This window comes from Jaculus jaculus, chromosome 2 (genome assembly GCF_020740685.1).
Source record: "Jaculus jaculus isolate mJacJac1 chromosome 2, mJacJac1.mat.Y.cur, whole genome shotgun sequence".
Lineage (NCBI taxonomy): Eukaryota > Metazoa > Chordata > Mammalia > Rodentia > Dipodidae > Jaculus > Jaculus jaculus.
The window spans coordinates 131316309-131344255 of record NC_059103.1 but is presented as its reverse complement, the minus strand read 5'-3'; the positions used below and the strand labels follow the sequence as shown (position 1 = coordinate 131344255).

Below are 27947 nucleotides of genomic sequence, written 5' to 3'. Positions count from 1 at the left end.
AGAGTGCTTTGAGGACCATATCATGGGCTGGTATTGCCTTCTTCCTTTCTTTTACCTTAATGTTGCACTTGAGCTTTGGCCTTCTCTTTTCCTCCACATTGCCATGCATCTGATCACCAGCCATTACATTATCAGACTTCTTGTTTGCTTACTAAATCCCTCCATCTTTATTAGTTTAGACTTAGCTTCTCTTACTTGATTTTTTTTTATTTGTCTATTAGAGAGAGTGAATAAGAGGTGGGGAGAGAGGGGTGGGGGAATGGAGAGAATGGGCAAGCCAGGGCCTCCAGCCACTGCAAACAAACTCTAGTCACACACATCACCTTCTGCAACTGGCTAACATAGGTCATGGAAAATTGAACCTGGGTCCTTTGGCTTTTCAGGCAAGTGCCTTAACCACTAAGCCATCTCTCCAGACCCTTACTTGAATTCTCTAGGTTGACTTTTAATTGATTGCCTAACATTTGAACCTTCTATTATGGTTTGAATGTGAAATGCTCCCAACAGTCTCCTTACATGTGTTTGAGTACTTAGTTCCCAGCTGGTGGCACTGTTTTTGGAGGATTGTGGAACCTTTGAGACCTGGGGCAAATATAGACCACTAAGGGCAAGCTTTTAGGTTTACAGCCCAGCCAAGCTTCTGTTCTCACTGTCTGCTTTCTGAATTGCCAAGATGTTATAACACAGCCATCACTTGATCCACTTCCATGGATGGAACCATTCTCCCCATGGTGCCTTCCAGTCATGGTGGACTATTCCCTTTGGAACCATTGGCCAAAACCGATCTTCCCTTCCTTAACTTGCTTCTGTCAGATATTCTGGTCATAATGATAAGAAAGGTAACTAATTTACTATCTTAATTCTTAGCCACCAAATTATCACCATGCAATATACATATTAGTACTGTCATCTTGATTTGGTGTGTTCACTGGTTTCCTGTTGTCTGCAGGAGGTGACCAAATTCCTTAGAGGGCACAGGAACACACAAAAGTCATTCACTGGTACTTTCACATGGTAGAATGTGAAACTAATTCTGTTTCTTTCATATTGAGCTATGCCTTACCTCTATGTCTTTCCTCGTGTTCTTTCCACTGCTTGAAACTCCTTCCCCTGTGTTTTTACCTACCTGTTCCAAGGTTACCTGCTAAGTTCTTTCCACTGCTTGAAACTCCTTCCCCTGTAGTTTTACCTACCTGTTCCAAGGTTACCTGCTAAGAATGAGCTGAGGTAGGATTCACAAGAGACCATTCCCGGATCATCATGGCTGCACTGACTTCTTCCTTTGGTGTTCTCTTAACTTTATGCTTATCTCCCTTTATGCCCATTGTTTCCATCATTTGTGTATGGATCTACCTCTGCTTGAAGCCATGACCTTCCTGAAGCCAATGGCTGTGTCTGTTTACCCTTGTGACTACCTGGTAATAAAAGGTCAGATTGTTTCTTCATGTTTTGAATTTAATAATTGAGTAATTTTATAATGCACAAGAGGGTAGAAATACCATTTATCAAAAGTATGCCAGAGATAGACCTATTTAATTGGAACTGTTTTAAATGGGCCACATTTTCTGCCATCAGCATCACTAAAGTATCATCATCCCTAATTATCTTCCTGAGTTTAATTGATACTTAACAAGGTAGAGCATTAGAGAAGATGTTTTATTCCTCAAATATTTCCATAATAACATATTGGACTATAGCAAATTCAGAATTACAGCTTTGTGGCTTGAGAAGGTAAAACATAGTTTGCTTAGTGGAAAAATATTCTTCAAGTACACGTGAAATGTTTGGGAAATGTGACTTAATAACCTTCTTTATAAAAATGCACATATCTTTCTCTTCAATCTACTCATAATATTCTTTAATACATGAATCAATGATGCAGCAAATACTGCTGCTGAAAGAGCCCTGTAGGACAAAGGAGATGAATTTCAGCCCCTTTAATCACCCAGCTGCCAAGACATTGGTATCAGATGTGCTTCTTGACTGCTGGGTGATAATTAAAGGATCACACTACATGCATAGAAAGGTAGGCATTTCAAGTACCACTGTGTTGACAGCTGGCACAATGCCTGGCCCAAGTCATTATATTGAATGCAGGTATGAAATTTACTTATTTAGGGCCAGGGATGAGGCTGGTGAGATACAGTGCTCACAGAACTGGGCTTTGATTTCATTGGCATGTATGTGTTTAGAGACTTAGAATCCCAGGGACAAGGTTAGTCTCTTAGTCTTTCTGTAACCCCTGGACATTCTGTGGGCACTAGATGTCAAGGTACCTTTCTCATTCTAGTTAATTGAGCCATGTTGAATCTCAGATAGTATTTTGCTTTCTAACCAAAGTGTATTTCATGCCAGGAAAGTCAAAGTTACCTATAAATGTTTATAAAGGATAAACTTATGGGCTCCAAGACTAAGAAATTAGAAACTCTGCTAGAAGGTTCAGTGACATGGGTTGTAGTCAGCCTTGCAGTGGAGTTTTATGGACTTAAAGCAAGAATGATTACATTGTGCCATGATAACATGTATTAGACAATACCAGTCAAACTTGAATGTTTTTTGAAACCTCTTGGAGGATTTGTTGAAAGGTTACTCTGGCTCAGGAGGACTGCATTTCTAACCAGCTTGTATGGAGGCTGATTTTACTGGTTTGGGGACTACATTTTGAAAAGAAAGACCTTAGAATATACACTTCTGGAAGTCAGGTCCTGGTCAGCTATTTCCTATCCTATAATCCTGTTAAAAGAGCATCTAGGGGCTGGAAAAATGGCTGAGCAGTTAAGGCACTTGCCTGCAGGGACTAATGACCCAGGTTTGATTCCCCAGTACCTAGATAAAACTAGATGCACAAAGTGGCACATATATCTGGAGTCTGTTTTCAGCGGCCAGAGCCCCAGTGTACCCATTCTCCCATTCTCTCTCTTTCTCTGTCTGCTTGAAAATAAATTTTAAAACATTTAAAAAGACTATGTGACCCACATTTTGAGTTGAATGGGAACACAGGAGTCAGAATGTCTGCATGTCTGGGATACACACCATAGAATAGAAGAGCATACACTACTGATTGGAATACATCTGCTCAGCCTGTCATTCCAAGTTTCTAATCATGGCATGATCTACTCATTTGCAATTGAGAACTGTCATATTGATACTGATATGACAGTCTTTCAGCCTATTTACCGTTTCAATTGAATATGGCATGTTGGATTCCCAGGGCAGGTGAACATATGGTCTTTGGAAAAGGAAATGGAAGATATAGAGTGAAAAAGAACATAGAGAATGGAGCAGGACTGAGAGGAGGTAACAAAGGATTCCATAAGGAGATGGATGATTGGAATCACTGCATGTTCCTCCCAATCCCCTTCCCCCTGGATTGAGAACACCACTAATACAAAGGGAGTGTGAGCAGAAAAGAAATGGACCTTGGTTTCTATTAGTCTGGCTTAAAGCTGTTTGAAAGAAGTTGTTTTAAATACAAATATTAAGAAAACATCTTTAACAGAATTCTTTAAAAGTTACATAAACTTTGAACAAAGAGTTAATAAACTGGTTAATTGTCTAGACTGGCCAGAGAATAATGACATGAGCACAGAATTGAGAAAAATAAAACAAAAGTCGGAACCAAAAATCAAACAGAATTTACTGGATTTCTTCTATTGAGAGAAAAGCATGATCCTTTAACTTAAAACAAATATTGGGGTCCCTAACTATATATTTTGTAAATAATCTATAAGATACAAGGCTATAGTTCTCCCCAATAATAAACATTAAGTTTTCTGGGTATCTTGCTTGGCTATACATTGATAAACACCAGGTGTTGATTGTAAGAGTTGGGCTGTAATGATTTACAAGAAATATTTTAAAAATTGACTTTGGAAGCATCTCAAAGCACAGGAATATGACTTGAGTATATTGCTCACTCTGAAGGATTCCAAGGAGACAGAATAATAAGTCTAACTTGCTTAGAAGGTTTTATAAATATTACTTTAAGTTGTTTGAGACCTTAGACCAGCTGAAAAGGAACAGATACTGTTTTAGACATTACTAAGCACATTCAAAGGCAGGGCAAGGGGAAATCATTTCTCAAAATTTGTGTTTTAACTAAGAAGTAAGAACATATTGAAGTAACTGGTACAACTTGATATTCTCAGCTGTGACACTTCCTCAAAACACTGTTCTGGAAGGAAGAGCACACAGTGATGGGCTATTAAACATCCTGAGACTGAGTGATCCAGGAAAACTTTCCATTCAAAAATGTGATGATTTGAGCCCTAGGGTTGTAACATCTGCTGCTGTCTGGCTAAATGTATATACTATGCTTATCAAACTGCCCAGTAAGCACTTCTCTGAATGTTCATACCCTTATATTAATGCTACTCTCACTTTTGGTAGAGAACTTCTCTTTTCAGATGGCAGTGACTTTGGGATGACTCAGAAGGCATTATGGTGCTGGAAAGAAATGACAGGAGTGCTCAGCACTGCAATATCTCTATCACACCTTCCAAGGCTCAGGGTCTATACAGAAGAGGTGGCAGAGAGAATGTAAGAGCCAAAGGAAGGGTAGGACTCCTTACGACGTGCTCCCCACAGACACAAAATGGCCTGGATATCTATGACTTCACAGTGCCTGACACTATCCTACACAAGACCACCATAATAGGAGGAAAAGATCATAACATCAAAATAAAAGAGACTGATTGAGAGGGGGAGGGGATATGATGGAGAGTGGAGTTTCAAAGGGGAAGGTGGGGGGGAGGGTATTACCATGGGATGTTGTTTATAATCATGGAAGTTGTTAAGAAAAAAAATTGAAAGTGATGATCTTTTAAACAATAGTTGTCTACATGATTACCATACTAATTAATTCACCTACACAATACATAACTAAAGTCTTAGGCACATTTATTTTTCTGGCAATTGTTTTCCAGAGACAGAATAGAGTACCTACATTCTGCAGTGTAGACGTCAACTAGTGCATGCAAGAAGTTAGCTTAGTGCCCATTGTCTGATTGTGAGCACCCAAGAGAAAAGCCTTATATCCAGAACATAGAAGAAGGGAAGCTTCTTGAGTATCCGCAGCAGGATATTTCAAATATCTTCTGCTTATTGTCTTGCTCTTCCATGCAACCCCCGACACTGGGAGGGCTGCGGAAGATTGCCCTCAGTAGAGGCTGCCTCTGGGGCCTTAGGCTGAAGACACTACTCTGCCTGGATCACAACCACTTCCCAAGGCTGCCAACACAGTGGGTGAACATTATGGGAATATTAAGCCTAGATCCTCGTATTCCACTAGGGGATAAATGAAGGGTCCTGCCTGCTTCAGAGCACCTGAGACCTTCAAAGGAAGTGACTAAATTCTGCCATAGCCTCTATCACCAAAACTTTTCTTCGGCTTCTGCACGTGTTGTTCTGTGAACATTGCTTACAAGCTCCCTTCACAATAACCTCCACATCAGACCCTGGGCCCTGGACACCTCAGCCTGAGTAGTCATCAATCAAAGATCATCGTGAACTAAGAACTGAGAAACAGGTCAAAAACTCAGGCCTCTCAAACTCAGTTGTAAATGCAAGGTATGAGACTGACTAAAACCGACTTTAAGTTCTCACTGTCTGAACAGTGAAATGTCTGAGCCTCTGGGAGTCACTGTGCATTGGGGAGGAGGAGGAGCATCATCTTCCAGGGCCCCAAATTCTCCAGTGCTGGAGCAGTAGGTAATGCTAGACTCATCCTGTAAACAGCTGAAATCTCAAACCAGACAGCTGAGCACCAGTGTGCTCTGATTATCTCCTTGGCAAGTCCATTTTCTCAAACTTACCCTGCAGAAGGCAGGAGAGAGCAATCTCTGCACATTGGAATGTAGTCTCTCCCTTGTCCATGACCTCCTACAGATCCAGCAGACACTCTAGCCTTTTCAGGCCTTTCTCAATGTGCATGAGTTTGTGCAGGGACATAGCTTATCTTTCCTCACAGTTCCTGTGCTACAGTCAACTACTGGCATTGTGGATTTCCCCTCGAGCTTTTAGAGCTAACAAAGACTCGTGTGTGACTGTTGCTGCATAACACTGTTGACCCAAAAGGATGACTTTGTTTGTTTCCAGTTATGGATTTTTCAATGTATCAGAAGAGTTCATGGCCAACTAGAGATCTGGACAACACTTGTGTTGAACAAAGATCACTGGGAGATTCTAGTGGGTGGACCGTGGTGTTGGAATGTTCCCAAAGTCAGAGAGAGGACAACCTGGCTAGAGTGACTATCCACTGTAGGGCAAGAACAGAATTGTCTGAAGCAAACCAAATAACTTCTTTGTGTCTACAACAACATAGTGAAATCACAGGATGGGTCGTTAGTGTCCTAGATGGAGGAGCTACACCCAAATCCAATGTGCTTGGGGACACTGGCTTCCTGCCTTTTGCAGGATGATCTATCTTTTTCTAAGGACTCCACATTCAGAGGGAATGGTACTCCCAGAAAGACCTGTGACCCACTCAGTGCAGCATGAGTTTAGGATGATCATATGCCTTCAAACAATTAGAGGGAATTATCTTTCCCTGTAAAGGGAACCTGCTGCTTAGGGAGCTGGCAGGACAATGTACTTTCCTCCTCTCTGACTTTGGTGCTATGAATCTCTTCTCAAGAAGACCCATTTCAACTGAGTAGGGTTAGCAAGGGACAGACTGTGTAATCCACACACTCAGAAAGGAAAATTATGACATGGGGTTGGATAACAGACATTTCTATGAAAAAAATTTATGCAAAGGCATTTAAGTTAAATCATAGCAACTTACACATTTAAAATTATCATTTTAAAAGAAAAGACAGGATTGTATAAAACTTACACATAAATATCTGGAAATATGTTCAGCCTAATTATGGGCATGAGATAAACCTTGAATCTTGCTTTAAAATTCTGTGACTAGAGACATAGGGAGAGAAAGAGGATATTTGGGGGCTGAAAGGAGAGAATGTGAAGAAAGGATGTTAGAGCTCAGAGAAAACTGACTCATGGTCAAAAACACTCAAGGCTATAATCACGAGTTTAGGCTAAGGGGGGATACTACATTTAGTGTGCAATGTGGAGGTAACTGAAAATACACCCACAATGTACTGCACAACAAGGATAATTTGACATGCTTTGGACAATGTGTACTTGCTGCCCCTTTTCTAAATTATGTCACCTTTGTTTTCCTCTGGGAAATTGGAAGCCATTTCAAGGAAATTAGATCCATTCAGTATATATATGTTTACCAGAGGCCCACAAGAGCTATATTTACTGATGGCAAACTAAAATTGAGCCATGATATAAGAAGAAGACCTGTTCATTCTTTGTGGCACTCAAATATAATGGGTGATTGAACTCGGGCACTTTGAAGAACCTGAGTTATGACAATTCAATGTGAAGAAAATCCAGGTCCACATTTTCCTACACAGATACCCACTGTGAAGATGGTTATATTGACTGTGAACTCAACAGTATTCACAACCACCTAGGAGACAAAACTTTAGCCATATTTATGGGGGGGGGTTCTAGATTAGGTCAATTGAGATGGGATGATCCATGCTAACCATGGGTAGCACCATTCCATGGGCTGAGCTTCAAGACTGACTAAAGAAGCAGAATGAGAGCTGAGCATAAGCATTTGTCACTCTCTGCATTTTGTAGGTTGAATGTGACCAACTGCTTCATGTTACTGTTGCATGCCTTCCCCATCTTTAGGACTGTATTCCCTTGAACTATATAAGTAAAATATTGGCTGGAGAAATGGCTTAGTGGTTAAGGTGCTTGCCTGCAAAGCCAAAGGACCCAGGTTCAATTTGCCAGAACCCACATAAGCCAGATGCACAGGGTGGCACATGTGTCTGGAATTTGTTTACAGTGGCTTGAGGCCCCAGTGTGCCCATTATCTCCCTCCTTCTCTCTCTTTCTCTATCTCTCAAATAAATAAAAATAAAGTATTTTTAAAATCCAAAATAATAATAATAATTAATGAAATTTTAAACAAATAAATAAAATAAACACTTTCTCCATTAAGTTGCTTCTTGTCAGGTATTCAGTCAGAGCCACAAGGAAAATAACTAATATGGCTACATATAAAGGACCTGGTCACTCATTTAAGTCAGTCTTCCTACTAAATTAAGAAGGGATATGAATTTTGTCTCTACCAATTCTGAATATTTTACTGTTAATTTTATAATTTAATCATGTACCACTAGGAAGCTAAGCAGAATTGCTTCTCTGACTTAGCTACTTTTTATAGAACTACTGCCCTGCGCAAAGTAGAAGGGTCTCTGGTTCCTGGCTGCCCTAACCAACACATGCAGCAAAATCTCTTCTTCAAAGGTCTGGTCCTGTGCTTCATCTCCTCACTTTGTTTGCAGTGAGGTCATCTGATTTAACACTACTACTGCAGCATGGTACTCTGGGATGTGTTGATGTGGAAGGGTACATTTCTGAGCCTCAAAAAAATGCTTCTAGAAAATGCACCCATGACACCTCTATGTAGGATATTCTCATAAAGCAGATGTTTCCTAGTTTTCACTTTTGTGAACTCTCCAATGGGTTTAGCCAAGCATCTCCAAGCTTTATTCATTATTACCATGGTAGGTAATTTGTGTCTGTGGTAACAGTAATTTAGTCCTATTAGTGAAAATGAAGCCTATTAAAAAAAAAAATCTAAACTCAAGGTGAAGTGAAAACATGGAGCCCTTACAGATGAATTTTATCCACATTTCCCTTTTCCACTCTGAAGAGCAAGTATACTTGGGTTGCAATAATAAGGGAAACATACAGTGTCACATACAGGCTGATATTGCAACTTGGTTCAACATACCTGCAACCCTTCAATGGCCAGTTTGAGGATAGAAGGTGTCAGTTTGGAAGCTTGTTTGAAGGAAAAATTACTCCAGTCTATAATTAAAATGAAGCCGTTTATCTGAAGCTCCGGGTCTTCGATAAGGACTTCCAAGGAGAGCAGGATGGCGCGAAGGATGTCTGTGAAGGAGTTCCTGTGGTCAGAGCAGGACGAGAGTGGCGTGTGAGTGCAGGCAGATGACAGCACACAATGCACAGTGACTGCTCTCCTCACGCCAGGCACTGTTCCATGAGCCCAGCCTCCGAGTCACACGGGGCTAAACTCAGAGTGACTGCGAATACACTCGCTACACTTTCCAGGAACAGTGCATCAAGACTCCCAGGACAGGCGCCTCTCTTTGATCTGGCCACATAAGCACCTCAAGGCTTAATGAGGTATCTGTCACCCTTCCACTCTCCTGTGGCTCTCTGTCCTCTGCTTCTACACAGTGCTGGTTGCATTTTGCTGAAACACATCCCTTCCTCATCGCTATCCCTCACCAAGCTCTGACCCCCACAGGCCAGGGACTGTGCTGTAATCCTAAAAAGTATCTCAAGTACCTTGGTGCTCAGTGAATCGATGCTGAACAGATGAGGTGAGACCTCAACCAGAGGTGCTTATTTGGATCAAATATCCTTTGTTCCTTTTCTATGCTAAAATCTTGCAGAGTACAAATGTCTATGCAATTGAGGCTACATTTTAACTTCGATTCATGGACAGTGAAAACCAAAGCAGAAATAATGGCTTGTTTCCATTGAAGGTCTATAGAGTATGATTCAGGAGGGAAATCACTGAGTACATCAGTAACCATGACAGCAAGCAGACCTGAGTACAAACTAGGGTGATAGCTCTCCAGGATTATGTGTTTACATAATACACTTTATAAATTCCCATTTACCGGCTGATTTTGGTTTTAAATAGTTTCTAGAAATGAAGAAATGATGGCATTCTCACTCTTATGTGTCCTTCAAATGTGATGAACTACAAATCTAAGGCCTTAGAAGATCTGTAAATTCAGTGTCTTTCTTTGATAAGCAGGAAAAATGTAAGCGTGGCTGGCAAGTAGCTATGGAATCTTCTGCTGTCTTTGGGTTTTCATTAATATCCGAGGCCTGGCTTGTGAATTTAAGCTCAAATGACCAGATTTCTAGCAATTTCAATCTGGGTTTGACTCCAAGTCTAATGTCTCCAGATTGGAATTCAGAAAACCTATGATTGAATAGGAAACTGATAAGAATTTACTGGTTATGTATCATAAGCTTTGTATTCTGTTTAATGCTTGAAGTTATAAGTTAGTGTCTCCTGTTTTGACTTTCAACTAGTTCCTGCATAACATGCATTGAGAGAGACTGATATAATTTGCTTAGTCACAAAGAGTGCATAGAGAAAAGTCAGTGATAACCACAGATTAGATAGGATTCTGAGATAGCTGGCAGGACCTGGAGTGAGACCTTTCTGGGCAAAGAAGAAATACAAATCAAAACTAATAATAAAGAATACATTCTATTTCTATTCCTCATTTTATTTCCTGTTACATAGCTAAAAGTTCCTTCCCCAAACCCACCCCAAGATTAGTTTTTCTACAGGGGAAAAAAAAAAACAAACAAAAAAACCCTCTAAGATCTATCTGCACCACACATTTTTATCTATGCATACATGGTGGTAATGATGGCCCTAAATGGTCTCTCTGTGAAAAAAAAAAAAAAAAGGTATTTCTAACTTTCTCAGCAGAAATGGCTCTTCATGACTCTGTTCTTCATTTCCATGTTCTTTGCAAAGCTTCCCTTCCACTTTAGAGTTATGTGCTCCCATAAATCTAGAGAAAGTTTTTGTCCAGCTTTATTTTGCTTGTTTACATTTGCATTCACATCATCTGACAACTTCAGTCTTCTTGGAGGCATACTTTTACATTAAGACATTGAGAAGAAATGTTGATTTATGTGGTGCATTGGACCAAAGACTTTGAGTTTAGGCAATTCCAAATGACAATATGGAAATTTCCAATGGGAAAAGGGAAATGACAATTAGTGGGCTAGTGGAAAATGACCATTATTCTGAGTATGAGTTCTGGAAAGTGCTCAGATATAGGAATGTAACCAAGGCTGAAAAAGTAAATATTACATAAAGTATTGTAAAAGTACTGTATTACATAAAGCACTGAGAGTGAAATAAGAAGGAATAAGAAGGTAAGAGGAATATTGGTAAGAGAAGCCAGTATAGTGTTAAGAAAAGGAAAAAGAAGAAATGTTTTAAGAAACAAAATTATGATGTTACATTTATAATCACTTCTCAAATTTTCACTCACTACCTAGTAGTTATGGCCTCACTAAGGATACCATGACTTATCTACATAACCTGTTTTGAAGTAAATATTCCATTTCCTTCATTTTGCTTTAATTAAAAAATGATTTTAGAGGAAACTAGCATTATAAGAGAGGTGATGACAAAGCATCATGGGATGATGAGGCCATATGATTGTTCCTCCAGCCGCTTTGTGGTGGATACGGCACTGTGATATCAAGAAGCATCCTCATCTCAGAGTGTCTGAGCATAAGGTGGATAAAGATGTCTATATGGCATGCTGGGAGGTACTTTTGGTTGAACTGAGTTAGCAAACAAACTAGAGAAGAGCCTATCGATATAAGAATCAAAATAGCTCTTGAGGGGATTAGAACAGGTATGAGACCCAGATGGAAGTTTGAAATCATTTGGAATTAGATCAGGCTGATCTTTTGATTGATTGGTTAGCATGTTTTTGTTTTGTTTTGTTTTCTGAGACAGACCAGTTACATAGCCAAGAGTAGCCCTCAACTCCCAATTCTCTTGCCTCAGCCTTAATTGATACTAATGCCTCAGCCACTGAGGAGAGGAAGATGTGCCCAACTGGAGCTCCTCTGATGCATTTGGCCTCCAGGCTGGGAAACTGCTCTTTTGAAATAATGGCAAAGAAGGTGTAGAACTGGGCAGTATGTGTGCTTCCATGAGATGTAGGGATAACCTTCCAAGCCATACTACTTTTGCAGTGGTGATGGGAGTGAGGTAATGGGTGATATGTAAAATTCACCTTTGTTGAGTTCAAGTGAAATTATTTCCATCTTGTAAGGCTAAGAGCCTTCGCAAACTGGCCTGTTATGGAAGCTCAGATGATATATTTTCTTACATGTGTTCTAACATTGCTATGTGATTTGGTTTTGGCTGGACAGGGTCATTGCTTGGTATCATTGTGCTTCTAGGCATAACCATCCTCATTTCTCAATGGGAAAATGTTTAAATACTGAAAATATTAGGTTGGAAAAGAGGCTAATAAATATGTTTGGTCTTTCTATAGTAGAATTAATATTAGCAACAACTTGAAGTTAAATTTACTGTCCAGCCTCTTAGCTAGAAATTAAAACATTCATGAACAAGAAAATAGAATCTTAGCTTCTGTTCTTTAATTTGATGGACTCATGCTCTCAAAAGAAGATAAGAGGGCTGGAGAGATTGCTTAGCAGTTAAGGCACTTGCCTGCAAAGCCTAAGGAACCATGTTTGACTCCCCAGATCCCACATAAGACAGATGCACAAGATGATGTTTGGGCAAGGTTACACATGTGCACAAGGAGGCACAGGGGTCTAGATTTTTATCACAGTGGCTGGATGACCTCGTGTACCAATTTCTCTCTCTTATAAAAGGTCATTCTGCTGAACTTGCCACAAAAAAAGAAGAGAAGAAAAGAATAAAAGGAGAAGAAATAAGAGAAAAAAGAAAATCTTAAATCTTACAAGTACATTTTCATTTCTTTTAGTTTCAATTTATTCTGGTAAGTATAGAGAATTTTTGGATTTCTGTTGGCCGAAATATGTAATAATGCCCATTGATGTTAGCTGTTTTCATAGAAGAATGTAATAGAAGAAATCCTGGCTTTTAAATCCCCAGCAACAGCTAGGCATAAATTGTATTGAATGATATTCAACATCTGATAGCATACAAAGCCAAGTTCCCGAATGTGGAGTTTTAGATAAGAGCCACGTAATAATATTACATTGGCTTTCTTACTTTTGGTTCATTTCAGGTCACAGGAGCTTGACTTGCAGGGTGTATATGATACAAACACGACTGAAGTTATTGCTGAAGTTGTCTGTCTTTGTCAAGTATGATAGCAGTCCTCGGCTGCAACCCAGCAATTGTCTATGGAGGAGAGAACTCCAAGGTAGCACTCTTGTCTGAAAGCATGGCACTGACTTTAAAACAGTGTTGAGAAAACAGGATGGATGGTGAAGATAATGTTCCATCACATATGAAGAGTGCAGAGCTGGGGCTTCCGGTTAAGGTGGAGGCATAGGTACCATGCCAAAGCAGCACGGGAGGGTGGGGAGGAGCCAAAAAAATAAACAGCCAAATACACACTTTTACTAAAAAATGAAGTGTATAGGATATTGAAACAGCAGCAGAGAAGTAGGAGAGATCCAGAGCATCCAGAGCCTGCACAGGCCAGCAGAAGCTGCTCCGGCGGGGTGCAGCAGCGGTGCCGCACCTGCCAGGTTCCGCTTGAGCTGCAGGAAAAGCCAGGTGAGGGGATTTACCACTGGCACCGGAGCTCTCTGAAACTCAAGAAATGTGAAGGGAGAATGGCAGTGAAAAACGCAGGAGCAGATCACAACTAGAAGAACATGTGGAACAGCAGGTGAACTAGAGCAGCATGGGCTCCCTCCCCTTCCCCACCGCCAGTGCCCAGCCCTCAGGAACAGAGCAGCGGTGCAGGGACCCGGCCATGCCTACTTGAACTGAGAGAGCACCAAAGACAGACCCAATCAAGAGCGCAGCTGAGACCAAAATCATCCCAAAAGGTAACTGGGATTACACCAGCTCAGTACCCGCCTAATAAACCTGGTATATATGCCTGAACCAGAAGTGCTAATTGCACCTTCCATATCACGATAAATTATATGTTAAATCAGATGGATGGTCGAATTTGCCATTCTTAAATAAGCTGTATTTTGGTCTTGTTATTTGTTGTTTCTTGAATTATAGTGGCTTTGTTTAGTCTTCTGTTATACACTAGGGAAGGGTCTCACCTGGTCACAAGCTGATTTGGAACCCTCTACAGACCAGAAATCTTAACCACATTGTTGTCAGGATTAAGGGAGTGGGTGAGGCACCACACAGCCTAAGGGAGAGTTAGAGTGTCTGGTTGTCATAATACCTACTCTTGGATAAATACTCTGTGCTGTTTTTCATTGGAAGTGTACAATGTTTAGTTAAATTTTTGAATCTGCCTGTATTTTGTTTCACTTACCCTACTTGAATACTCTCATAGCAGGCACACCCAATACCTAGAGTCACTTTTGTAGATATCTGAGAGTCTTCAGAGCCACACCTATTGCCTTAAGCTCCTACCTTGAAGATATATAATATAAGATTGATTGATACATCTCATAATACCCAACTAACTGGAAAATCCAATCATTAAATAATCAAACATACAATATATATATATATACATATATATATTATAACACAAGAAACAACAAAAATCAAGACACTATAAATCCACCAAAGTGTTAGTGCATCAGAAATGACCTCCAGTGAGAACGAGTTAGAGGAAATGCCTGAGAAAGATTTCAAGAGTGATTATAAATATGTTCAAAGAAGTCAAAGAAGAAATCAAAAGAAGCAAAGACACAGGATGTCAATTTAATGAAATAAAGAGGTCAATACTAGACATAAATACGGAAATAGAAAAACTAAAGTAAAACCAGTTAGAGTTACTAGCAATAAAGAACACAGTTAATGAAATAAAAAACTCTGTAGAAAATCTCACCAGTAGAATGGGTGAAGGAAAGGACAGAATATTTAAGCTAGAAGACCAGGTAGCAAATCTAATACAGTCCAACAAAGAGAAAGACAAACTGACAGAAAAGTATGAGTGGGAATTTCAAGATATTTGGTACACTATAAAAAGATCAAACAAAAGAATTCAGGGCATATTAGAAGGAGAAGAATTTCACTCCAAAGGCATAGTTGGAATCTTCAACAAAGTCATAGAAGAAAAATTCCCCCAAATTGTGAAAGTGGTGCTAATGCAGATACAGGAATCCTTTAGAACACCAACCAGACAAAACATGGAAAGAACCTCTCTTCGCCATGTTATAATCAAACTACCAAGCACACAAACCAAAGAAAAAAATATTGAAAGCAGTCAGAGAGAAAAATCAAGTTACCTACAAAGGCAAGCCTATCAGGATTACAGCAGATTACTCAACACAAACTTTAAAAGCCAAAAGGACATGGAGTGATGTATTCCAAGTCCTGAAAGATAACAACTGTCAACCAAGGTTACTTTATCCTGCAAAGGTATCCATTCAAATAGAGGGAGAAATAAGGACATTCCATGACAAAAGCAAGCTAAAGGAGTAATTGAAGACAAAGCCGGCTCTATAGAAAATATTTGAAAGAATCCTCATGCTGAAGAAAAAGAAAAGCACACATATAGGGAACTAGGAAAAAACAAACAAACAATACTCAAATACTAGTTAACACAAGAGAGCCAAGGTGAAACTGGAAGAACTACAAAAAATGGCAAAAAATGAATACACACCTTTCAATATTATTTCTTGACATCAATGGCCTCAATGCCCCAACTAAAAGACATAGGTTTGCAGGCTAGGTTAAAAAGCAGGATCTTTTGATTTGTTGCCTCCAAGAAACCCACCTTTCTACAAAGGATGGACACTATCTTAGGGTGAAAGGTTGGAAAATAGTGTTTCAAGCAAATGAGCCTAGAAAACAAGCAGGGTTGCTATTCTAATATCTGACAAGGTAGACTTCAGTCCAACATTAGTTAAGAAAGGTAAGGAAGGCCACTTTATATTGATTAAAGGTACCATCCAACAGGAGGACATTACAATCCTAAACATATATGCACCTAACATGTGGGCCCCCAAATTCATCAAACAAATGGTATTAGAACTAAGGTCACAGATAACACCAAACACAGTGGTAGTGGGTGACTTCAACACCCCACTCTCATCAATTGACAGGTCATCCCAGGAAAAAATAAACAAAGAGGCATCTGGACTTAATGAGGTCATAGAAGGAATGGACCTAACAGATATATACAGGACATTTCATTCAAATGCTTCAGAATATACATTCTTTTCAGCAGCACATGGAACATTCTCTAAAATAGATCATATATTAAAACACAAAGCAAATCTTAACAAATACAGGAAAACTGAAATAATTCCTTGCATTCTATTTGACCACAATGGAATCAAACTACAAAGCAATAGCAAGAAAGGCTATAGAACATACACAAAATTATGGAAATTAAGCAACACATTACTAAATGATGAATGGGTTAATGAAGAAATCAAGAGGGAAATCAAAAAATTTATAGAGTCAAATGATAATGAGAACAAAACAACCCAAAATCTCTGGGACACAATGAAGGCAGTCCTAAGAGGTAAATTAATAGCTTAAAGTGCCTATATTAATAAATTAGAAAGGTCACAAGTAAATGACCTAATACTTCACCTTAAAGCCTTGGAAAAAGAAGAAAAAGGCAAATCCAAAATCTGCAGATGGGAAGAAATAATAAAGATTAGGGCAGAAATTAATGAAATAGAAACTAAAAAAAAAACAATCCAAATAATCGATGGAACAAAGAGTTGGTTCTTTGAAAGGATAAGCAACATTGATAAACCCTTAGCAAATCTGACCAAAAGAAAGAGAGAAGAGACACAAATTAATACAATTAGAGATGAAAAAGGCGCCATCACAACAGATGCCAGAGAAATTCAAAAAATCATAGGGACATACTATAAAAGTATATACTCCACAAAGTATGAAAATCTGAAACAAATGGATGATTTCCTTGATTTATATGACCTACCTAAATTAAATCAAGATGAGATTAATCACTTAAATAGACCTATAACAAGCATGGTGATCTGATCAGTTATCCAAAATCTCCCAACTAAATAAAGCCCAGGCCCAGATGGATTCACTGCTGAATTTTACCAGACCTTCAGGGAGGAGCTAACACCATTGCTTCTTAAGCTTTTCCATAAAATAGAAAAGGAAGGAATCCTACCAAAGTCCTTCTATGAAGCCAGCATCACCCTGATACCAAAACCAGGCAAAGATAGAACAAAAAAATAAATTTACAGACCAATCGCCCTCATGAACATAGATGCATAAATTCTCAAGAAAGTGTTGGCAAACAGAATACAAGAATATATCAGGAAGATCATTCACCCTGACCAAGTAGGCTTTATCCCAGAGATGCAGGGATGATTCAATATATGCAAACAATAAATGTAATACATTATATACATGGATTGAAGGACAAAAATTACAAGATCATCTCATTAGACACAGAGAAAGCATTTGACAAAATCCAACATTCCTTCATGATAAAAGTCCTACAGAGACTGGGAATAGAAGGAACATACCTCAATATAATAAAGGCTATTTATGACAAGCCTACAGTCAACCTATTACTAAATGGGGAAAAAACTAGAAGCTTTTCCACTAAAATCAGGAACAAGACAAGGGTGTCCACTGTCCCCATTTTTATTTAATATACTACTGGAAGCCTTAGCCATAGCAATATGGCAGGAGACACACATAAAAGGGATACATATTGGAAAGGAAGAGATCAAGTTATCATTATTTGCAGATGACATGATTCTATACATAAAAGACCCTAAAGACTCTACTAGCAAACTGTTACAGCTGAGAAAAACCTACAGCTATGTAGCTGGATATAAAATAAATGCACAGAAATCAGTAGCATTCCTATATGCTAACAAAAAACACACAGAGGATGAAATCAGAGAATTACTCCCATTCACAATTGCATCAAAGAAAATAATGTACCTTGGAATAAACCTAATAAGGAAGTAAAGGATCTCTACAATGAAAACTTTAAAACACTCAAGCAAGAAATTGCAGAAGACACTAGGAAGTAGAAAAACATCCCTTGTTCCTAGATCAGAAGAATCAATATTGTGAAAATGGCAATCTTATCAAAAGCAATCTACACATTTAATGCAACCCCCATCAAAATTCCAAAGGCATTTTTCATGGAAATAGAAAAAGACAATCCAAAAATTCATTTGGAATCACAAAAAACATGGAATATCCCAAATAATACTGAGCAACAAAATAAGGGTGGTGGTATCACCATACCTTATTTTAACCTATACTACAGAGCCATACTAACAAAAACAGCATGGTACTGGCACAAATGCAAACATGTAGATCAATGGAACAGAATAGAGGACCCAGATGTAAGTCCAAGGTAACTATAGCCACCTGATATTTGATCAAAATGCAAAAAATACTCCTTGGAGAAAAGACAGCCTCTTCAGCAAATGATGGTTGGAAAACTGGATATATATCTATAGATGGATGAAAATAAATTATTCTTTCTCTCCACGCACAAGAATTAAGTCCAAATGTTTTAAAGACCTTAACATCTGACCGGAAACTCTAAAACTGCTAGAGGAAAAAGTCGGGGAAACCTTTCAACATATTGGTCTTGGCAAAGACTTTCTGAATACAAGTCCAATTTCTAAGTCAATAAAACCACAGGTAAACCACTAGGACCTCATGAAATTATAAAGATTTTGTACTGCAAAGGACACTGTGAATAAAGCAAAGAGGCAACCTACAGAATGGGAAAAAAATCTTCACCAGCAATATATCCGATAGAGGATTAATATCTAGTATATACAAAGAACTCAAAAAGTTAAATAATAAGAAATCAAACAAGCCAATTAAAAAATGGGATTTGTAGCTAAATAGAGCATTCTTAAAGGAAGAAATATGGATGGTGTATAAGCATCTAGTCATCAGAGAAATGCAGACTAAAACTACATTGAGATTCCATCTCACTCCTGTCAGATTGGCTACCATTATGAAAACAAATGATCATAAATGCTGGTGAGGATGTGGAAAAAGAGGAACCCTTCTACACTGTTGGTAGGAATGCAGTCTGGTCCAACCATTGTGGAAATCAGTGTGGAGGTTCCTAAAACAACTAAAGATTGATCTACCATATGACCCAGCTATAGCACTGCTAGGCATATATCCTAAGGACTCATCTCATTTCCTTAGAAGTACATGCTCAACCATGTTTATTGCTGCTCAATTTATAACAGCTGGGAAATGGAACCAGCCTAGATGTCCCTCAACTGATGAGAGTATAATGAAGATGTGGCACATTTATACAATGAAGTTCTACTCAGTGGTAAAGAAAAATTAAGCTATGAAATTTGCAGAAAAATGGATGGATATGGAAAGGATTATATTAAGTGAGGTAACCCAGGCCCAGAAAGCCAAGCACTGCATATTCTCTCTCACATGTGGACCCTAGCTATAGATGATTGGGCTTCTGTCTGAGAACTCAGTAGCAGAGGCCAGTAAGCTAAAAAAGGGAAGAGAAAGGAAGGGAGGAGGGTACTTAATAGGTTAGTGTTGTATATATGTAAGTAGAAGAATAGATTAACAGGAGTAAAAGGCCCAAAGTGAGGTCAGGGGAGGAGACTGAGTAAAGGAAAGGTGGAGGGAGGGCTAATCAAAATCTAAGGGGATATAAATAAATCATATGGAATTCTCCAGTTATGGACAATGGAACACTCAGAAGCTGAAGATCATTACTAGAAAATTTTCAGTGCCAGGGATGGAATACCTTCCAGTGAGTTGTTGGCCAGAGAGGTCCCTGATGCCCCCAAAACATTATAGGCCACTGCCAAGGCCCTTGGTTTCCCGCCAGGAATTGATGGTAAGATACTATTGCTGAAGACTCCATATACTTGGGCTGAAAGGCCACTGAAAAATCCTGCTGGAACTGAGCTGATAACCTCCTCCATGTAGACCAGATGACAAAAAGCTGGAAGAAGCCATTCTACATGCATTTCAATGGGAGAAGGAGATACCACCAGTGAAGATACTCAACAATGGCCACTGCCAGCCTTATAATTCTCCAGCCAGGCCAAATGAGTCAATGGATGCAATAGTGGCACATCTGTTATGGTGGAAACCAACTGCCCTTCAATTGGACTGGAGGCCCACTCCATGGGAGGGAATACATCTCTGATACTGAAAACTTAAAACAGGGGTAGTCATGAGTCCTAGGGGTGTAACATCTGCTGATGTCTGGATAAGTGTATATACTATGCTTATCAAATTGCCCAGTAAGCACTTCTCTTAATATTCATACCCTTATATTAATGCTACTCTCACTTTGGGTAGAGAATCTTCTCTTTTCAGATGGCAGTGACCTTGGGACAACTCAGAAGGCATCATGGTGCTGGAAAGAAGTGACAGGACTTCTCAATACTGCAGTATCTCTATCACACCTTCCAAGGCTCAGGGTCTAATGCAGAAGAGGCAGCAGAAACAATGTAAGAGCCCAAGGAAGTGTAGGACTCCTTACAATGTGCTTCCTCCAGATATAAAATGGCCTGGATGTCCATGACCCCATAGTGCCAGATAGATCATGACATCAAAATAAAAGAGCAACTTATTGAGATGGGGAAGGAATGTGATGGAGAATGGAATTTCAAAGAGAAAAGGGGGGAGAGAGGGTATTACCATGGGATATTTTTTATTATCATGGAAAATGTTTTAAAAATTTGAGAAAAAATTTAATTTAATTTAATTTTAAAAAAAGAAAAGTGCAGAGCTGAGAGCTGACCAAGCAGGGTAGGGCTCTCCATCCCTACATGGAGATACCAGAACACAGAGTGCTCACATCTACCACTCAGAACTTGCCTTGACATGGAGGCTTTGAAATTCTAACCTGCTGCTTTTTTATTTTGTATTTCTTTAAAGAACACGAGTATAAACCATTGTTTGTGTGTGCTCATGTGCACAATACCATCATTTATACTTTATGGTTATAGCAAATATAATTTATAGTTGATGTTTTTGGCTTAAATAAAAGTATGAATTAAATAGGACATATATTTTTGTCATATTTTTCCTATTGTTTTATAAATATTCTCGAGAAATTAAAAGACAGAATACTTGCTCTTTTCAGTACTTAATGTAATTTCTTATTAATCAGCATCTTCTTTTGAAAATTTAAAATACGTGGAACTGAATTAAGGAGTCAGAAGGTATTTGTTAACCTATTTAATTAAGATTTACTTGTGGAAGACATATAAGATAAAATGACATCTTTCAGTATTTTGCTACTATGTAGAAACCAATACGATATATTAAAATTATTGCCTAGGGAGACAATATGGTCATGAAAGAATATTGCTTAATGTTGGGAAGATTCAAATTCAAGCTCAGCTTGCTCTGGTCACCTTACCTCTGCATGGCTGAGCTTCACTACGTGTAGAAGAGTCATGACACCCACCTCACAGGTAAAGTCAGACAACATACACAAGGCCCTTGCAGAGCCTTGGGCTCAAATTAACATGCAAAAGATGCTGACAGTCCCAGTGGCTATCATTATCACATGAGTGCATATAGTATCAGATAGAAACTCATAGGGATTACAGTCTGCTTGGAGGCTATAAAAAGGAAAGCTCACTTCTTTTTTAGAAGGTCTTAGTTAGGCCAGCAGGAATTGGAAGGTTTGGACACTGGATATGCCAGATAAAGGGTAGAATATGCCATATACACATGTGTGAACTGAGAGCATCACACTACGTATCAGGAGGGACGGTAGGGATGGCTGGTCTGAAAAAGGAATATGAAAATAAGGTCAGAAATGTGCTGTGATCCACCAGCATTCTGCCTTCAGGGAGAACTCCAGGCTGTGGAGGCAGAGGAGGGCAGTGATGGCAGATGGAGTCAGAAGCTTTAGTCTATCAACAGGGACTCTGTGGAGCATAGGCAAGGTCTGGAGTCAAGCCCAGTTAGGAGAAGGTCAGGGCTACATAAGGGGTGGGAGTGAGTGGAAACATGAGGATGCTATCAAGGATTTATTGGCCAGATGTGGATGTACACAGGGAAGGGCAATGGTATTGCCAAAGACATGGGGAACTCTTTAGATGAGAAGTGAGTCAGAGAAGCTATAGTTGTATCTAATTTTACATGGTAAGGATCTACACTCAGCTCAGCAGTGCATCATGCTAATGCACTAACCTCACCACGTGCTGAAGGAGCAGCAAGCAATGCTTAGTCTGGGAGGACCTGTGTTACATTATTCACATGTGATGATAGTCAAACTGAGCAGGTGTCAAGAGAATATTTCTGGTGTGCTTGCTCCTCTAATATAACCTATAAGGTACATCAGAAAAGAGCAAGCTGCAGTGTAAAAGCCTAGTGAGTCCCATGGACACAACTAATGAAAGGAACTGGGTTTTCAGATTGCATACAGGAGAGGTATGGTGCAAGATCTCTCTATGTTGCCTGGTTGTTCCCATACTCTTTCACTTCAGCTTCCCAAAAAGTTGGGACTACATGAGTATGCTACTGCCCTTAGCTCAGATTTAATTTTTTTAAGTTTTTTGTTTGTTTGTTTGTTTTTATTTATTTATTTGAGAGAGAGAAGGAGAGAGAGAGAGAAAGAGAGAGAGAGAGAAAGAGAGAGAGAGAGAGAAGGGGTGTGCCAGGGCTTCCAGCCACTGCGAACGAACTCCAGACACGTGTGCTCCCTTGTGCATCTGGCTAACGTGGGTCCTGGGGAATCAAGCCTCCAGCCGGGGTCCTTAGGCTTCACAGGCAAGTGCTTAACCACTAAGTCATCTCTCCAGCCCTCAGATTTGATTTTTGTTTAAGAAAAGGCCAGAATTGCAATCACACAAGGCTAGTGTAGGCATGCATGAATTCAGTGAGAAAGTGATGATCTGGAACAAATAGGGTTGAAGAGATGGCTTAGCAGATAGGACACTTGGCTGTGAAGCCTAAGGACCCAGGTTCCATTCCACAGAACCCACGTAAGCCAGATGCACAAGGTGGCACATGCAGCTGGAGTTTGTTTTCAGTGGTTAAAGGCCCTGGTGCAGCCATATTCTCTCTCTCTCTTTCATAATAAATAAATAAATAAATAAGTGAACAAACAATAATTGCTAGGTGGATGTTTGGAGGCAAGATGGATAGGATATCATAAAATTTTGTCTACTGACAAAGAGCTAATCCTCAAAGACCATTTTATGACAGTCTGGAAAACAATGGAAGGAGTTTATTTCATTCAGCAGTCAGGATGAGGATTAAACCAGTGTCTTCAGGGGCAGTAGAGTTAAAAAGGCAGGCCAATGGAGAGGAAAAGTCCATCCATTTCTAAACAAGTATGAAAAATTAATTTCATGCTTGTCTATTCTGGTAAGTCCCTTGGCTGAGGAGTACCAGGGAAGCAAAATCCAGGAGGACTGTACAGAATGCCAATAAGCACTGGATATGGCTAAGTAAGCATTGGCTCCAGTGCGGCTGTGCTGGCCATTTGCTCTTTCAGCTAGAACTTCAGACTATGACTTTTCTACATCTATTATCCAAAACAGGTGGCAGGTTGCTAGGTTTCTTGGACTTTCTGCCAAGTGACTTACAGTGATTGATTTCACAATGAAGAACACACATACACACACACACACACACACACACACACACACACACACACATCAAAACAAGAATCTTGTAAAATCACAAAAGTAACATCATAAGGGATTATGCATGATTTTATTTATTAAATATTTTTAAAAACTTATTTAAGAGAAGGGGGAAGACAGAGAGACTTTAGCTTTGGCACTCGAGGGCCTTTTGCAAGCAAATTCCAGACACATGTGCTACTTTATGCATCTGGCTTCACGTGGGTACTGGGGAATCAAACACAGGCTATCAGGCTTCACAAGTCATGTCTTTAAGTGCTGATCCATCTCCCGGGCCCCTGTATGTATTTAGTAATCACAAAGTTTTACTGAGCATTGAGCATGCAGCTAGGATCATATCTGCCAGACTAGAGTTACAGACAGTAAGATTGCACACTCACGTGAATATCAGTGGAATACAATATGCATTTATAGATCTTATACTGGGTTTATGATAAAGTAGTGGTCCCTGATTAAAATGCAGTATTCTTTTCCCTGATCCTGTCTGACTGTTTCCAATCACCCCTAGGATAAGAAGTTGTATAATAAGTGAGAAGTCACTTGAGAAAAACAACCAGCTAACGGCACCACATTGCATTGAACAATTCTATACTCCTTCCCCCCCCCCCCCCCGTACTCTGCAATCACATTTGCAATCAGAAGGTATCTTACCAAAGTCACTAACTCGGAAAGTTACGTGCAAGATTAAATAATGCTTTAGAAAAATACCCTATATAAGTTAGGGAGCTGGCTCAATGGATAAAAATAGATAATATGCTTGCTGTGCAAGCCTGAATACCCCAACAATGAGATGAAAATAGAAATCCTTCCTCAAGAGTATAGCGAACTAGAAAAGTTGTCCTTTGATCTCCACACATGCACCATGGTATGCCGGCCTTCAGACATGAATACACACACACACACACACACACACACACACACACACACACACCTATAGGTATAGTATTCCGTGGAAAGAGCAACAGTAATATGAATTTGAAGCACACAGGTTTTATCATTTTAATTAGCACATAAAATTTCCTACTGCCAATGAAAACTCCATAACCTGTATGTAGTAAAAAGATCCATATATTCTGTCAAGATTACTAAAAACAAGTAGAGTCCCAAGGCTCTAAAATTAGTTGCCTATGGCATGGAATATGAATCCTCAAAATTCTAGATACTTCTCATCAGAAGACTTAGCAGAGAGTGAACTTAGAGAGCCTGCAATCTGGTGGATTTAAAAAGACTAGCCTTCTTAATCATAAGCCACTGAAACATCAGCAAGCAATGAAATTAATGAGCGATTAAAAGGAGGATACCAAGGAATACACTGGAACATTCACGTCAGTAGCTTAACTTCACAGTCTGTACTGATGGACATGTTGGTTGGCTGCAAGTTGTGCCTTCTCCCTGGCTGTCACCCTTCAGCTTTTCCATGTTGAAGGTGAAAGGACTTCAGGCTTTAGTGGCCTCTCCAGACCTTGGGCTCAGGAAGATCATGGGGTTCACTGTTTGAAAGTTCAGGTATCAGAAACCAGTCTTAATGGGAAGAACTCTTGGTCTCGATCTATCAACTGTACCAAACTGTCTTAGCGCTAAAGCAATGTTCTACTTCAGAAGAACGTAGGTACAGCCATGAGTGTTATCACTGAGATTTGTCTGTTTTCCACACCATGGGAGAACCTGGCTTTCTCATGGAAGGGGACCACAAATACCCACTGTTCCCCCAACTAGATCTGAATCAGGCAGGTCATGCACAACAAGAAAAACACTGTTTTCATATACCATCTTCTAAAACCAGTGGGCTAGGAGATTCCCTGGGCCAAGTTAGAACACAAGAACATAGTCTCATTTTACTCTATTCAATTTTGTAGTTTTGGGAGTAACAAGAAAAAAATTACTGCCATAATACTAACAGAAAATAAGGGACATAGTTTACTCAGCAACAACAAAACTCAAACAAATGACACAAATAAATTGGCTGACTTTTCCTACCCCAGGTACAGGGTCAGCAACTTTGGCTCACCAGGTAACTTCAGCCATGGAGGAAGTCCTGGTACCTCCCTGGTGAATTATTTTGTGGAAGTGGTTAAGGACAACAACTGGTGTCTTTCACTTAATTACATCACAAATTATCACTTGGAAATTCTCTAAGCAATTAGAGACAGTGGTTATTATTTATTGCTGCCACTTAATAGTAGCTGCACTGTAGGAGATATTGTAAAACATCAGTATCCATGTATCTTCAAAGTAGGTCTCAAATATTCTACACTCTAAGAGCAAAACAGAATTTGGTAATGCACTGCATGCTATATAAATGTGTTTATATTTTAAAAACCCACAAAAAGAAAAAAAAATGCATTTCTGGATTTGGGATTTCTGCCATGGGAGGATTTCTATGCCTGTACTTAACAAAATCAGAGATTGATTAGAGCTGGAAAACATTCAAAAAGAGGAATGATTTCGAAAGGTCAGCAATAACTTTCAAAGAGGAAAAATTTAACTGTTCAGCATTTGGAGAATTCTATCTCAAACTTTCCTTCCTGCTTTAATCTTATTTGCTAAACGTGATGGCCATTATCCACCCATTTCTATTAGCAGGCTACAAGGATGATTTGCCTAACAGTGGCACACACAGAACATTTCCAAGTGAAAGAACTGGGTCCCTGCCTCCTTGCTCACATTCAGGAATCACTGGCACACTTACATAATCCTCTGCAGCTGACACCACACATAGATACTGTAAATAACCCCTAGTAGAGAAAGCTCACATCTCAGGAAAGTGGAGAGAGACCATACATGATGACCAGGTCTGATTCTTCCATAATGGATTGGCAACTCAAACAGAATGAGGCAATTGAGAGCTTATGATAACTCAGTGATTCTCAAATAGAGATAGGCTCACCTCCTCCCCATTTAGGGTACATCTGCTAATGTGCATCATACGGGGAGAAGGTTTGTTGCTGGTTTTCAAAATACTTGGAGAATGATACAAGTATTTATTAGGCAGAGGCCAGTAATGACTAATATCCTGTCGAGTGCAAAATATCCCTCCAAATAATATCTCATCTCAAATGTTAGCATACCCTTTACTTACATAAGGAAATAGATTTCCAGAAAAACTCAATGAAACTGTAAGGACAAGTCATTGTCCAGTAAGAACAAACTCCTGACTCTTATGACCAGTATGCCTGCCTGAAACTTACAAAACAATGGGGAAGAAATAGTAAACAAAAGGAGAGAGTCAACAATGTATGAGCATTGCCTGTAATCAAGAATATTTCTCAGCCAGGTGGATATGGTGGTGCATGACTTTAACCCCAGCACTTGGGAGGTAGAGGTAGGAAAATTGCCATGAGTTCGAGGCCACCCTGAGACTCCATTGTGAATTCCAGGTCAACCTGGGCTAGAGTGAAACCCTATCTTGATCCACCCCACAATATTTCTTATTCTACTCATCGAGAACATCTAGAGCATTCTTATTTTTCTATTCATGGGGCTGACTCTCCTATTAAAAAAAATAATAATAATGAAAGAGAGAGAAAGTTAGTGTGCCAGGGCCTCCAGCCACTACAGTCAAACTGCACACCCATGCAGCACCTTTGCGCACATGCAAACTTGCACACGTGTCACCTTGTGCATGTGGCTTACATGGGATCTCAGGAGTTTAGACTTCACAGGCAAGCACTTTAACCACTAAGCAATCTCTCCAGTCCTGGCCCTTCTATTTTAAGTCTTGACCAAAGGTTGTTTTATTAGGGATCCCTTCCTACCACAGGGAATGAAGGTATTGACAATAACTCGAACCTTACCCCTCCTCTGAGCCTATTACTGGGCCTGGTTTCCTCAGATTGCAAAGCTAGTGTTCTTCAAGAATCCTGGTAGGACAGTTTATTGAGAATTATCTACCCTTGATATTTAATCAAATTCATTTCTCCGTCACTCTATCCTTGAGCCCAATGTAAATTTCTGCTAGTAATTTTTCATCCACTCCCTCACCCTGCTATTGGATATAAACCCTCAAATGTCCCTGTTATTTACAGTTAAATTCAATCTTTCTGTGTGTCATGATAGCCTTGACCTGTACTACTGTAGTCTTGCATAAAGTCATCCTGGCCACACTTAAGAAGTATCAGGTGAATAATTTTTCTTTTACAGTACAATAAATATCCAATCAATGAACTCCCAACATGAGCTGTGTAAATAGATGCCTCTTGTATGGAAAACTTTGCCTGGAAACAAGAAATTCTCTTCATACCAGATGGTACCCAGGCACCCCTCACTAGGTAAGAACAATGGAAACTGGTTTGTTCTGTCTATAAATCTTAACCCTGGAGAGAAATCACCATAAACTGATTCTGGGGAAGAGGTACTGCACCTGTTGGTGATGCTGAGCCTTTCCTATATTTAAGGCAGTCAGAGAAATCAGCCTATGGGACAGAGAAAGGTAGGTCTGTATTAGGCTGAGAGATATGTTGACCTCTAGCCTACACACCTATACACACATGCACACACACAAGCAAGAGAAACAAAAAGTTTTGGTTTTTTTTTTTTTTTTTTGT

The 27947-nt window shown here is 39.5% G+C and overlaps 1 protein-coding gene across 1 annotated transcript in view; it reads right to left on the bottom strand.

Annotated features, from left to right (window-relative positions):
• Positions 1–27947, bottom strand: part of Clvs1 (clavesin 1) — a 191577-nt gene that overhangs the window by 91775 nt on the left and 71855 nt on the right. Inside the window, exon 3 of the mRNA XM_004653329.2 lies at positions 8828–9002. Within this exon, the coding sequence (XP_004653386.1) occupies positions 8828–9002 (175 nt within the window). The remainder of the gene's footprint in view (positions 1–8827; positions 9003–27947) is intronic.